We start from the raw sequence: 14866 nt of genomic DNA on the forward strand, positions 1-14866 counted from the left end.
GAACAAATATTATTTGTTATCAAAACGTCTATAAAACTTTATAGTTGTATTTATTATTAAAAAATTATCTAATAGTTTAGGAATATAAGTAAATTTTGAAAAAATAAAATGATTTGAAATTAAATGTTGTATAAAAATTATTAAACTTTGTTTTATTTTTATTACTAACTGATTAAAGCACACAATTTCTTAATATTTTCTTTGAAATGTAAATATCAAACTATTGCAAGTTATTAACTTCTGCTTCTCATAATATTATAATGCGACTCACATTACAACATGTGTTGCAATTGTTTAATAAAAAATACTTAGCTGGTTTTAAAACATAAAGTGTGTTCGCGTACTTTCCGGTAAAAATTATCCAGTATCTTTAATTTAGAGCGTAAAAATACATTTACTCTCAATCTAAAAAAATATCCAAAAAGTACGCGAACAAGAATTTGTAAAAATAAGTTGTATTTTATTATAATTCAATTTAAAACGTTTGTTTTGTGTTATTTTTCTTCTTTTCTTTGCAAGACTTGTAAATTGTGTTAATTTTCAACTTTTTAGTTTTGTTTACATTTGTAACAATTTGTTTTAAACATATTTTTCATGTTGACATTTTTTATAGGACAAAAAATGTCCAGTAAAAAATATCATGTTCTCTATCTACGAACTGTCACTTTTAACACTCTTGCTCTCTCGTTACAAGTTTTTACAAGTAAACGAATGGAATCCCGTAACTTCCAGTGATAATTTATACAAATTATTACATATTATCAAGTACGCGAACACAAATATATTTCCACAATACTTAAAATATAAATTTAAAAAAAAAAAAAAAGTTGAATAAGCAAAATTTTATTATTGAAAATAATGAACGATTGACTTTTGATTTTAATTGAAGTCAAGCACTCAAATTGAACGTTTATTAATTTCACATATATTATAGACTTTAATTTCACTTATTTAAAATCAAAAATTAAAAAGTGTGAAAATTTAAATAAACTATAATTATTTATACATTACCAACAAACATTTAAAAAGTTTAAAAACAATACTATTTAAAATGGCTGCTTCCTTCAAGTGTTCCGAATGTCTAAAATCTTTCTCCAGCATAGAATTTCTCCAATTGCATGAAAGGACTCATGCATCAACTTCCAGGAGTAAAGTAAACCCATCACCAGTGGTTGTGAAGAGAACAAAGAGCGCATTCAAATCGAGAGTTGTAACTCTCTCATATAAATGTGCTAATGAGGAATGCCTAATACATGAGGTATTTTTAAAAGAATCATATGAGGCATTTAGGAGCGAAGTTAGCTACTTCCTTAAAATGCACAATGCCTTAAAATTCAACATAGAGCTTCATGGATTATATGCTAAGCCAAATTTGGATGATTTGGAAAATACACCATTGGAAATAAAAACATTCCAAACTAAAATGGTTCATGGTGGAATTTATGAAATTGGAGAATTTGAGGAAACCTTTACAAATAAGATGGAAAATATTGTTAAAAAAACAGAAGAGTTCCAGGAAAAGGATAGCGGTTGGACTCTAGTTCAATTGATAAAAGTTGAACTAAATCTGAATAAATACGCTCCACTGAAAGGATCAAGTTTCATACCTCTTCCCAAAAAAAGCATGTATAAATATCAAAAATCAGGATGAATTTTGTTTTAAATGGGCTATAATTTCCGCAATTGGTGGTGTAAAAAAAGATGCTCATCTTCCGTGTAAATATAAAGTAAATATTAGAGCAAACATTATTAATCTAAATGGACACAAAATATGCCTATTTTTGAAAAAAAAATGCAACATTTAGCATTAATGTTTTCAGATATGATTCCGAAAAGGATTTAGTGGTTGGACCTCACTATAAAACGCATCAAACAAAATCAAACCACATCAATCTGGGGCCTATTTCACTAAACTACAATTCTACAAGTTTACAATTACAAGTCTTATTCTTACAAGTGCTGATGAATTGTGTTTCATTAAAATTTTCACAACACTTGTAGCTTTTTGCACTTGTAAACTACAATTTCTACAATTACAAGTTCTTGTACAATGTACATATATATTGTGATATTAATTTACCAATTCTTATTTATTATTACTCAAAATGCTTAAATATCCTATAAAAACGCAATATAACATATTTCAATAATATTTCTTATATAAAAAATATTTTTTAATCCGAATTTTTTTTTTTCACCAAAAAAAAAAAATTAAAAAACCAATAAATTTTTTAAAAATTTTAAAATTTAAAAAAAAATATCGAAAAATATTTTTTTCCAAAAAATTTAAAAAACAACAAATTTTGTTTACTTAAAAATATTTTAAATTTGTATTTTGAAGTATAATTTGGTAAAGGGTATATAAGATTTGGCACAGCCGAATATAGATTTTCGATTATTTCGATAAAAAATTCGACTTACAAAATTTTTATTAAAAAATAGTTAAAAATCAAATTTTATTTCAATTTATAATTCACTTGTAACTTGTAAAAAATTGTCTGAGGGTCTCCGTCGACCCTAAGCCTTTATTCTACAATTCTACAAGTTTACAAGTGCAAATTTAGTTTAGTGAAACAAAACCACTTGTAGAAGTATGACTTGTAGACTTGTTACTTGTAAAATTCACTTGTAGCTACAAACTTGTAATTGTATTTTGATGAAACACAATTATTCACAAGTTCACAATTTTACAGGCAAAAACACTTGTAATTGTGAACTTGTAGCTTAGTGAAATAGGCCCCTGATGTTTCTACAATCAGCCAGTGGGGATAATTCACACATAATGTGAATAAAAGGATAAAAGATATGTCTAGGTAAGTTTAATAATATAACTAAATATAAATACATACAAGTTAACGTATGAAGTTTTCATACCTAAATTTATTATTTTATTTATTTTTCTTGTTTTTCTCTTACACGCGCCAATACCAATTGCGAAATTAAATGTTGCACGAGCCAATACCAATTGCGAAATAAAAAAGTTACACGCGCCAATATTTTGTGCTGACACCGCACAGTACTCTGTTCTATAGACAAAAGTCGAAAATAAATGTTTCTTCCAAATTTTAATAAGATATATATAATTTGAAAGCTAAGAAGACAACTAATATACGTATCCAAAAATTATTTTGATATGACCATATTTATTATTGAGAGAAGGCTCTAAAGTCAGAAAATTTTTCAGGGAAACGAAAGTGCTTTTGAAGATAGATTTGCAAAAAATATTATAAAAATTTAGGTTTTTAAAAAAATGTTTTTTGGTTTAATATTTTAAATAACTATGATACGTTCAATTACCAAAAAACAATTTGTTGAGAAATTTCACTCCTAGAATGTTTTTACATAGCTTTAAAAAATGCATATAAAAAATTAAAAAATATCTTACTTTGGTGGAAAATATAAACAAAGTGTGTAAAATGTAGTATTTTTTTGTTATTGCTTTTTATAGTTAATACATTTATTTATTAAAAATAAAAATAAAATTAACGGAATTTTTGCCGCATCTTTGAAATAAATTATTTTTAAAAATGCTTAATATGGTTAATTTTAGTATAAAATGTTAATTATATCCCAAATTGAAAATTAAATTAAATCATTTAAATTGTAATATCAATTGTACAAATTATGTATTTCAAATTTTGAATAAATTTTCTTTAAAAATTTGTCCTGTTTTTTTATTTTCAATAATTGGTTCATTGGAGTTGCTAAGTATTGTATGTAATATTTATGGTTTTTGTCACTTAAAAAAAATATTCTATAATTTTGGAATTTTGTTATAATTGTTCTCGATATTAATATTGATTTTTGAATAATAAGTGATGATGTTGTTTGACAACATTTTAGTAAAATTAGTGTATTGAAGATCGTTGAACTTCTTACAAAATATTTTTTTTTATCAATATGGTTGTTTTAAAACATTTAGACTTGACTGATTGCTGGTTTCAGTATCTTCAAGTAAAAGAATAATAAAAATATATAAATTTGTAAGAGTAAAAATTATTGTGTTACTTTAATTTAAAGCAGTTTTTAGTTTTTTTATGAGATATACATATAGTAATACATGTCTTATGTCGATTTTAGCAAAAAAAACAATTCAAATAACGCCCAAAAGTTCATCGTTATTAGAGTTATTGGTTCTGAGTAAAATAACGAAAAATTTATTCTCGGTCTTGCCTACTTTTGGGTGGACAGGGCTATTATGTTTCATAATATTTTGAACATTAAAGGCCAAAAAACCAAACAAAAAGTTATTTGGCTCAGAATCAATAATTCTAATAACGGTGAAATTTTGGACGTGATAGGAAATGTTGCTAAACCCGAATTAAGTGATGTTGTTTTAATTTTTTTTATATGAATTTATTTTTTAAACAAATATATTTCATTACTTTTAACTTACAAATGCAGCTTTCAACGAAAGAAATTTAATTTGAATTCCTGTATGTAGACTTTATTGGGCTACTGTATGTACATTTTGAAAAAACAAAACTATTTGAAAAAGTAAACTTTTTTAATACGCGTATAACTAAATTCAGTAAACAGTGCTATTATAAATGTCATTAATAAAATTAAAAACAATCCTTAATTATAAATTAAGAAATAAAAATCACTGTATATGAATTTTTAATTTACCGCTTTTAGAATTAGCAAATTTGAGACTAATACATATACCCTTGTACATTATTTAAAAAAAATTTATATTTCCAATAAATAACTTTTATAATTATTACCATTTATTTTGTAATTGAAAATTATATAAATTAAGTGAATTATCTCAAGAATATTCAAAAAATAGTATTTGGATTTGTATAAAATCGTCGAACGAATTTTATATAACTTAGGCTTATATGGAAGTAAAAGGAGTCCTTGTCTTTAAGGTTAAATTTGTCATACAATGAAACACCTTAATTCTAGAGAAAACTGAAAATGTGTGAGACATTTTAATCAATATTTTAGCTAAAACGTAATTTTTAATATTCAGGATATATGGCAGGTAGGCAAGTCCTTCATCCGAATTTGCTGACAATTTGTATTTTATTTAGCAATGCAAAAGGGTATTAGTGTACCAAATTTCATATCTCTACGAAAGCTCCTTCTACTTTTGTCCATTCGTTATATGGGGACAAAGCACTGTGCACCGGTGTCAGGAAAAATTATTGTTTTGCTTTTTTTAAAATCAAACCTTTTTTTTTAAATTATGCTGACGCTATGTCCGCAAAATTTAAAAATATGCTATAATTATGATTTAAGCTAGCTGGAAGAAAAACAGTTGGTATGAAGCCATGGGCAGAAAAACACAATATTCATTAAATACAAATACTTAATGTAAAACAATAAACTAAAAAATATTAATTGATCCATTAAATAAAAACTTCTTTATGTAAAACAAAAAACTGTATTATTAACTGGGGGCTCAACCGGGATACTTTTTAAAAAAAAGGTCCAACAAACAAATAAGTATCCTTTAAAAAAGGAGAAAAAATTCTAAAAAACAAGTATCCTATTAAAGGAGAAAAGTAAATATAAAAAAACAGTGACTATGAAAAACAAGTATCCTTTTAAAGAAGAAAATAAAATAAAAAACAGTGAAAAAAAATCCTTTTTAGAGGAGAAAAGAAAAAAAAAACAGAGACAATAAAAAATCTTTTTAACGGAGAAAAGGAAAAGAAAAAAACATTTAAAAACTGAGTAATTTAAAAAATATTTATACAAAATAAATTAAGCGTCCAAAAAATAAATTTTTTATTAAGTGTCTAATAATATAAAAAAAACGAGGAAGACTCGATATTAATTTTTTATAAAAAAATTAAATAACGAAAATAAAAACACCTAACTGCCCACTCCGAGGCGGCAACACCCCAGAACGATTGTAATCTGGGACAGCTTTAAAACGGTAGTACATCGAAGAAACAGTGTCAACTAGATAACATTGCAGATATTATAAACTACAAAGTATTGTAAGTATAGAAAATAAGTTAAATTATAAATCTGAGAATTTTTTTATATATAAACTGGCTAATATAGTGGAAAACATATTGAAAACCCTCACTGAAGAGGAAATAAAATTTCTAACTAGTAGTAGAGAACTAGATACAATTGACGAGGAATTAGAAGCACTAGAAAGAAAATACGAAACAGGCTCAGTCGATAATCTCTCAAATTTATTTAGTAATATGACAACAAAGGATAACAATATGAACAGTGAACAAATAATCAGGATAAAGACACAGACCACGGCACCACTCCTAAGAGAATTGGGGCGCTAAAGGAAAATTTTGACAGACTGACAATTGCAAACACTGTTACAGAATACAAACAACAAACTATTGACGAACTTACACGATGTGACGTTATAAAATCCCTTCCGAGTTTTAACGGAAAAGACAACTCATATGTAAGCTGGCGAGAAGCCGCGAACAATTCAATGAGTCTATATGCCAAGGGCAGTCGTAGGTATTTCGCTACATTGACCATTTTACGCAATAAAATAACAGATGAGGCAAATGACACTCTAACAAACTACGCTACTGTACTAAATTTTGACGCTATTATGGCCCGACTGGACTTTGCTTATGCAGACAAGCGGCCAATACACATTATTGAACAAGAACTCAGTATAATGAGACAAGGTTCCTTGACAATTTTAGATTACTATAACGAAGTTAATAAAAAACTGACGTTATTAACAAATAAAACGATAATGATTCACGGATCGAATTCTTCCTTATCAAATGAATTGAACAATAACAAGTAAGAGTGCTATATTCGGCTATGCCGAATCTTATATACCCTTCACCTTTGTTGTGGATGCATTATTATTTTTTATAATTAGTATATAGGTATGTATGTACATTGCCCAATTTCAGCGTACAGCATCCTAAATTTATCAAGAACACAAAAAACAACAACAACGCCAAACGAAACAGAACACCAAAAGAAAAAACAAAAACAAAATACGCAAGGCAATGAAACCAACACACATCCAAACATACGTTTAATTGTATAAAAAACAACAACAACGCCAAAAGAAACAAAACACAAAAGAAAAACAAAATACGCAAAGCATGTGTTTTTACGGGTTAGAAGTTGACGGCAATATTAGTTTTAAGTATCGGGTAAGTAAATAAAAATCTTATTTTTTATATTTTCCTTTTTTTTTTTTTATAAAACGTTATAATTCATATGTTTATTGAACTTTCATTAGCGGTAAGTATTTAATATATAGGATTAGGGTAAGTATATAGATCTTAAGTATATAACAAATTTTAGGTTAGGGTGTAAGTTTTATACTAGGTTTAAGTTAATATTTAAGTAAATTTTAAATACACTTTAAGAGTTTTATTATAGGTTTAAGGTTTTATTATAGGTTTAGGATTTTATTATAATTTTAGGGTTTTATTATAGTTTTGTTTTTTATTAAGTTTTAACTTATTTATTTATTAAAATAACTATTGTTGGTTTCACTGTTGTTTGGTTTTAAGCGCACACACTTGTGTATTGATCAAAAGGGTTTTTTGAAGTGGAGATCATAAAGCTGCAGCTGACTTTAGTGGGTGTAATCTGAAGTTGGCTGCAGTTAAGATGTGGGAGATGTTTGACTTCAGGGATGGGAAAGTCGTTTTGTTCATTGAAATGAACATCCTCCCGGGCCTGGCAACCTGTGAAGAAAAAGAACAATTATTTTCATATGTTCAATATTGGGTTAAAGAGTGTAAGGGTAATTATATAGGAAAATACTTCATTATATTTTTAATTGGTAAGGGATCCCATAATTAGCCAACCCAGCGTTGAATCCTGAACTATCAGTGATCCGCCATCAATATGGATCGTATTTGGTTGTAAAATGGTGGTATATAAATCACCACCAATTTCCATGGCTACGGGTGAATTGGAATAAAATTCTGGGTCGGCCAGAGAAATTCGGCAAAATTTCCCTTTTATAGCTGGGTCCAAACCATGCGGGTAAGGGGTTTTTGGCAGGTCATTTGAAACCTGCATGCACACTTCATACTGCATTGTGGAGGCCATGTTGGGTGATATGATGACCTTTACATATACATTTTCATCCACTTTGAAGGGGTTGAGTTCAGCTTCGTGAACAAACGCTACTCCAATTTTGGACGTTGTTAGGCTCGGGTTTAAGAGAGCTCTTACTAGCTGTTTGGATTTCTCCGTGACAACTTGTACCACAACCGTAGGGACAATTGTTTGGGTCCTTGACGTCGGCAAGGTGGTTAGTGTCTGTTTGACAATTGTTCGTGGCGCAGGAATCGGTACCGTGGTCCTTTTCGATGGTGTTGGTGGGGATTGTTCCTTTTGGAGATCCTTAAGGATACGATCGGGACCATGTAGAGCGGTGTGGTGTTTGCCCTTGCACTTTTGGCACCGGGATTTGCTGGAACATTTTCCAATTAGGTGATTCCTGGCCAGACAGTTTACGCAATAGTGTAATTTAACAGCGGTTTGGTATTTTTCAGCCAAGGTCATCTTTTGGAACTTCCTACAGTTTGTTAAGCTATGATCCGCCTGACAGATGCCGCAACCAAAATGGCGTTTTGGTTGACGTTTGTTGTTTTCATTATTGGGTTTGGGTCGAGATCCATTGCGGTTGGAGCGTCCTTTACGGTTGTTGTTGTTTTTGGGTGCCATATTCTATGTAAAAGAAATTATGTATGAATGAATGAATGAAGTGTACTGAATGTGTTAGTGGGTTAGACTATTAGGGTGAAGGGTTAGTTATGAATAAATAGTTACAAGTGGGTAAGTGTGTTAAATGGGTTAAAAGGGTAAGTAAACAATTTTATGTTATTTGGGTTAAACTAGAAGTGTTAAACTAACTAGTGGGTAAAATGACAACTTTTGTTATTGGTCGAGTTAACGTTCCGGATGATGTTCGTATATCGACTACTCTATTTCGTCCATCAGAGCCAGTGTATGTTTTAATGACTCGACCGAGTAACCATTCGTTTGGAGGTAAATTGTCCTGTCTGATAATAACAATGTCATTTGTTTCAACTTGTCGTTGAGGGTTCTTCCACTTGTATCTCTTATGGAGCTCTTTAAGATATTCATCCTTCCATCTTCTACAAAAGTTATGATGTTGAATCTTTAACTTTTGCCATCTGTTTGCTAGGGTTATATTTTCATTGCTTAAATCGGGTTCTGCTGGGGTTAAAATGGGTGATCCAATTAAAAAGTGTCCTGGGGTTAAAGGGTTAAGATCCTGTGGGTTTTCGCTTGACGGGCTTAAGGGTCTGGAATTCAGGCATCCTTCTATTCTCGCGAGTAGTGTGGCTAGCTCTTCAAATGTGTGCTTTAGGGTATTCATTTTCTTTAGATGAGCCTTAAAGCTTTTCACTCCCGCTTCCCATAAACCACCCATGTGTGGTGCACCGGGAGGTATAAAATGCCACGTCAAATTTTGGAAACTGCTGGCAGATATAACGGAACTTTTTAACTGTTTAATGAATTCCTGTCGCTCTTTCTTCAACAATTTGCTCGCTCCAATGAAATTTGTTCCATTGTCCGAGTAAATAGCGACAGGGCATCCCCGCCTCGAAAAAAAACGAGCGAAAGCTGCCATAAAGGCTTGTGTTGACAATTCAGATGTAGGCTCCAAGTGAATAGCTTTTGTTGCAAAGCAAACAAAAACGCATACGTAACCTTTCGTTATTCTACATGCTCTGCCATTATATGCTTTAATATCGAATGGTCCTGCAAAATCAACTCCCACATTCGTAAAGGGTTTGTCAATTTGGGTACGTTCTGGTGGCAAGGCTGCCATGAATTGGGTTGTTTGTCTATTCTTGTATCTAGTACACGGTGAACATTTGTTAACTACTACGCTAACAAGATTCTTGAGTTTTGGAACCCAGTATCCTGAGCGTATTATTCTCAACATAAGTTGATTTCCGCCGTGTAGGGTTATTAGGTGCACGTGTTGGGTTAATAATTTGACAAATGAACTGCCGTAGGGTAATAAAACCGGGTGCCTTTCGGAATATGACAAACTGTTGGAATTTGCTAGTCGACCATTTGCACGCATTATATTTGCGGAATCTAAAAATGGCGTTAGGGTGAGCAGGTTACTTTTATTGGGTATAGGGTTTCTTCTCTTTAGACAGTGATATTCGTTCTTAAAATATTCTGTCTGACAAAGAATAATCAGTCTATCGCGGGTAGATTTGATCTCTGACGCATCAAGTTCAATACTAGGGTGGGTTGTTAATAAACGTAGTCTTTCTTTGACTAGTTGTGGGTTATTTCGATCAAGAATAACTCTATCATTTCGAATTGTATTGTTTCGGGTACACGATGCTCGATCACAAAATCGATAGACATATGTCATTACTCGTAGAGCATTTGACAATTTCGAAAATCTTGATAATATATCTGGGTTTTCAGTATTCGTATCTAAGGAAGGGTGGGTATTAACTGTCGTAGTAAACGACTGACTAACTTTCGCTTCAGCTTGAGTTATAAAGTGTTTCTTTGTTGTTGGCCACTGCGAAGCAGATTCTTTCAACCATGATGGTCCATTCCACCATAAACCGTCATCTTTCAACTCATCGGCAGTACATCCTCGGCTAGCAACATCGGCAGGATTATCGTGAGACGCCACATGGTTCCAATTTTCAACGCCGACTGTTTGAATAATTGTGGAAACACGGTTTGCCACAAATGTGTTCCACGAGTTGGGTTGTTTACTAAGCCAGGCCAAGACTATAGATGAATCGGTCCAGAAATACGTCTGATGTAAGGGTAGGTTGAGTTGGGTGAGTAAATTATGCGTCATATTAGCCAACAACACTGCACCACAAAGTTCAAGTTTTGGTAACGAGATTACTTTGATTGGTGCAACTCTCGTCTTAGCGAAGAGTAGGGTTACGGAATTAGGTCCGTCTATGGGTGTTACTCGTGCATATAGACATGCAGAGTATGCTTTTTCAGAAGCATCTGAAAAACCATGAAACTCAATTTTTGCTGAAGGTGAAAAGTTAATCCATCTTGGTATACGAATTCTATTAATATTATCATAGAACTGCAAAAACTTTTGCCATTTTATAAGGGTGAGTGGGTTAAGACATTCATCCCAAGCTGTGTTATCTTGCCAAATTTGTTGCATTATAATCTTTGCAGATATTACAATTGGCGCTAACCAACCAGCTGGGTCAAAGAGACGAGCGATGTCTGACAAAACAGTTCGCTTTGTGTATGCTGACTTCCTTTCGATTAAGGGTACATTAAAGAAAAATGTGTCTTCCTTCGCATTCCATCGGATTCCTAATGTTTTGGCATTATTCGATTCCGGAAGGTTGAGTAAATCCACATTAAGTAGGTGTTCTTCGGGTAAATCTTTCAACAATTCTCTTGAATTTGAAATCCATTTTCTTAAAGGAAAACCAGCAGAGTCAAGTGCCGCGATCAGTTGGGTTTGGTCTTCTTTAGCTTCTTCGATGGTGTTACCTCCGGCTAAGACATCGTCAACATACATATTATTCCGTAATATTTGTGAAGCTATAGGGTGGTTATTTTGAATGTCTTTGGCTAATTCGTGTAGGGTTCTAATAGCCAAGTATGGCGCACAGTTAACACCAAATGTTACTGTTTGCAGTTCATAATCTTGAATGGGTTCATTGACGCTTTTACGGAATAATATTCGTTGGAAGGGTGTGTGGGTAGGGTTTAGCATAATTTGCCGGTACATTTTTGTAATGTCGGCATTATAAACTATCTTGTAAAAGCGCCATTTCAAGATAAGTACAACTAAATCTTGTTGTAGGGTGGGTCCAGTGTATAGGGTATCATTGAGACTGTTGTTGTTAGAGGTTTTGCTTGATGCATTAAACACAACTCTAACTTTTGTCGTAACACGATCAAGTTTAACAACAGCGTGATGGGGTAAATAATATTGGGTATTTGAAGGAGTGTTGGGGTTGTATTTAATTAGTTTCATATGACCTAAGTCGATATACTCTTGTAACACGTTATCATATTCCACTTTTAGTTCTGGCTTTTTCATTAAACTTTTCTCATTTCTTAAGAATTGAGCCATAGCCACGTGTCGCGAGTTTCCTAACTCTACAGGAGGGTATATAAATGGAAGGTTAACCTGATAACGGCCATTCGGTAATCGACGGGTAGTGGTCATATAAGTTTCTTCACACAGAAAACTTTCTTCTGAAACTTTGGGTTGGGTGGTTACATCTTCAATTTCCCAAAATTTGGTCAAGACTTTATCAAGCATGACTGAACTGAAGTATGAAACAAAGGGTTGGGTGTTATTTGTGTTCTGAATGGGTCCTGTTAAAATCCATCCAAACTCCGTTTCCTGAGCTATTAGGGTATTAAGTAGATCTTTTCTTACTCCAGATTTCAAAATTTGAGGGTAAAAATCGCTGCCAATGATAAAATCTATGGGTCTACTTTCATAGAACTTTTGGTCAGCTAATTGAATATCTTCCAAGTCTTTAATAAGGGTAGGTTTTAAGCTTTGGGTGGGTAAATTTTTGGTTAGTGTTTTCACTACAATTGCTTGGATATTCAGTTTGAAATTAGTATGGGTATTGGAGCGTAAAGAAACTTGACACAGTTTATTTGATCTTGCAGAAACTATCTCATTTAATCCAGAAATTTCTGCAACTATGGGTGTAGTGGGTAAATGCAACTTCCTTCTCAGTTTATCTGTTATAAATGAGAAGTCTGAAGCTGGGTCAATGAGAGCTCTAGCTGGAAACAATTCTCCTTGGACTTCTACATTCAGAACTGCTGTTCCTAATAACTTAGTTCTGTCATCTATGGGTATGGGTTTGCTTGATTGGGTTTGGGTTGAGAAAGATTGAACTGTATTTGACGATGACGCTTGATTGTCGTCAATTTGTGGGTTAATCTTAGAATTTGGTTTATGCAATAGGCTATTATGTCGTCCACCACAATACCTACAGGTGAATGTGCTGCGACAACCTTGTATGACATGACCAATGGCTAAACAATTGTAACATATACCATTTTTCTTCACAAATTCAATTCTTTCGTTAATTCCCAGTGAAGTAAACGACGAACATTCTCTCAAAGTATGATTTCCATCGCAAAGTTTGCAAACAGAACCATCGGGTTTATTTTGGGGGTTTGGGGTTAGTGTATTTGATTGGGTTGAATTTGAAAGTTTTCGTTCGTTTTGCCGTTTGTTTCTTGATTGTGAACTTGCTGTTGGGTCATGTGTTACATTATGGAATGTTTTGCCTCGTCTGTCATATTGGGTTTTAACTTCTTGGAAATGTTTGGGTTTTGTGTGTTGGTTAGGGTTGGTATCAAGATCTTGAACATCATTAACTGATGTAAGTTCCTTGAAAGTGTTAGTCAAAAATACATCTAAGTCAGTCCAAGAAGGCATCTCTGCACAATCTGGAAGAGATTTCTCAAATTCTCTTCGGGTTTCTCTGGGTAATTTCGACGTGCATAGATATACTAAGATAGGATCCCATTGATCCGTATCTATGTCTAAAGAGTTCAGATTTGCAATACAGCAATTTATCTTTCTCTGAAGCTTTCTTATAGAAGCACTACACATGGTGCTTACTAAGGGTAAATTTAATAGGGTTTTTAATTGCGCGTTAATTTGCATCCTACGATTCTCATACTGAGAAGTTAATTGATTCCACGCAATAAGAAAGCCATCATTTGTTAAGGGTGCATTGTCTACTATTTCCTTGGCTTCGCCGCTTGTTTTTTGTTTAAGATGGAAAAGTTTTTCAACTTCACTTAAACGGGTATTATTGCCATAAATGGCCTTGAAAAGATCCCTAAACGAAGCCCAGCTTTTGAAATCTCCGCTGAATGTCGGCATATCGCAAGGGGGTACAGTGAAGCTTGTAGAACTGTTGGGTTGTGGGGGTTCGGGTAAAGATGGTCGGGTTTCATTTTCCTTGGTCATCTCCTCAATCGATTCATCTATGGAAATCATGCTTGACCTATAAAATCCTTTCGCAGATCTGACTTGCCTAACAACATCGTTTAAATTTATGGCATCGGCCTTCTTCGGGTCAAGAATATCGGCTGATTCTCTAATTTGGGTGAATTTACGGTCAATTTTAGCCCATAATTCACTTAATTCCCGTTTTTGGAATTTAAGAGCGGGTAGAGATCGTATGCTTTCCGGGGTAGTGCGATAATCTTCATCAAACGACTTTAAGTCAGTTTGGATATATCTTAATAAATCGGCGGCCACAGATTCTAGAGTAGACATATTGGGTTATTGGAGAAATTCACAAAAAAGAATTCTCAAAATAAAATATATTTCTATATAGAAATATTTAGGGTTCAAATTAAAAAAGTGTGAGTTTTTTTTTTTTTTGCTTTAGCTGTACCAAAATTACTTTTGTTCCAGCTGACAAAATTTCCAATTGGGTATTATATGTAATGTGTGCTCTACTAAGCTTAAAATGCAATATTAGTTCCCTAGAAGCAATATACAAAAATATATTTTGAAATTTTTATGAAAGAGGGTGGGTGGGTTTTATATTTTCAAGTTTGTGTGAAAAGGGTGGGTTTTAAATGACAATTATACTGTATATTGCAATAATAAATGGAACAATTTGCGAATAATATTGGAAATTTATATTTTATATAAAAATTGCAAAAAGTTTGACTCACCTTTTTTGATGAGGGTAGGGTACAAACCACAATATATAAAAATATATAAAAAATTGCTTGTGTTGTCGATTCCTCTTTGTGTCGTCTTCCCGCTATGATGAGTGTTGACAATATGGGTAGTGTTGTTGTTGTAATTGTCGACAGCCGCTGTAAGTACTGTGTGTACAGATGTATGTATGTATATTTTAATGTGGTTTTTTATTTGGGTAATTTTTGT

General features: G+C 32.3%; 1 protein-coding gene across 1 annotated transcript; it reads right to left on the reverse strand.

The window, feature by feature from the left end:
* Window positions 1-8830: 8830 nt before the first annotated feature.
* On the reverse strand, window positions 8831-14242 carry LOC135955599 (uncharacterized). Its single transcript, XM_065505952.1, has one exon. The coding sequence runs from the start codon at window positions 14240-14242 to the stop codon at window positions 8831-8833; it is 5412 nt and encodes a 1803-aa protein (XP_065362024.1).
* Window positions 14243-14866: the final 624 nt, after the last annotated feature.

Source organism: Calliphora vicina, chromosome 3 (genome assembly GCF_958450345.1).
Source record: "Calliphora vicina chromosome 3, idCalVici1.1, whole genome shotgun sequence".
NCBI classification, from domain to species: Eukaryota; Metazoa; Arthropoda; class Insecta; order Diptera; family Calliphoridae; genus Calliphora; species Calliphora vicina.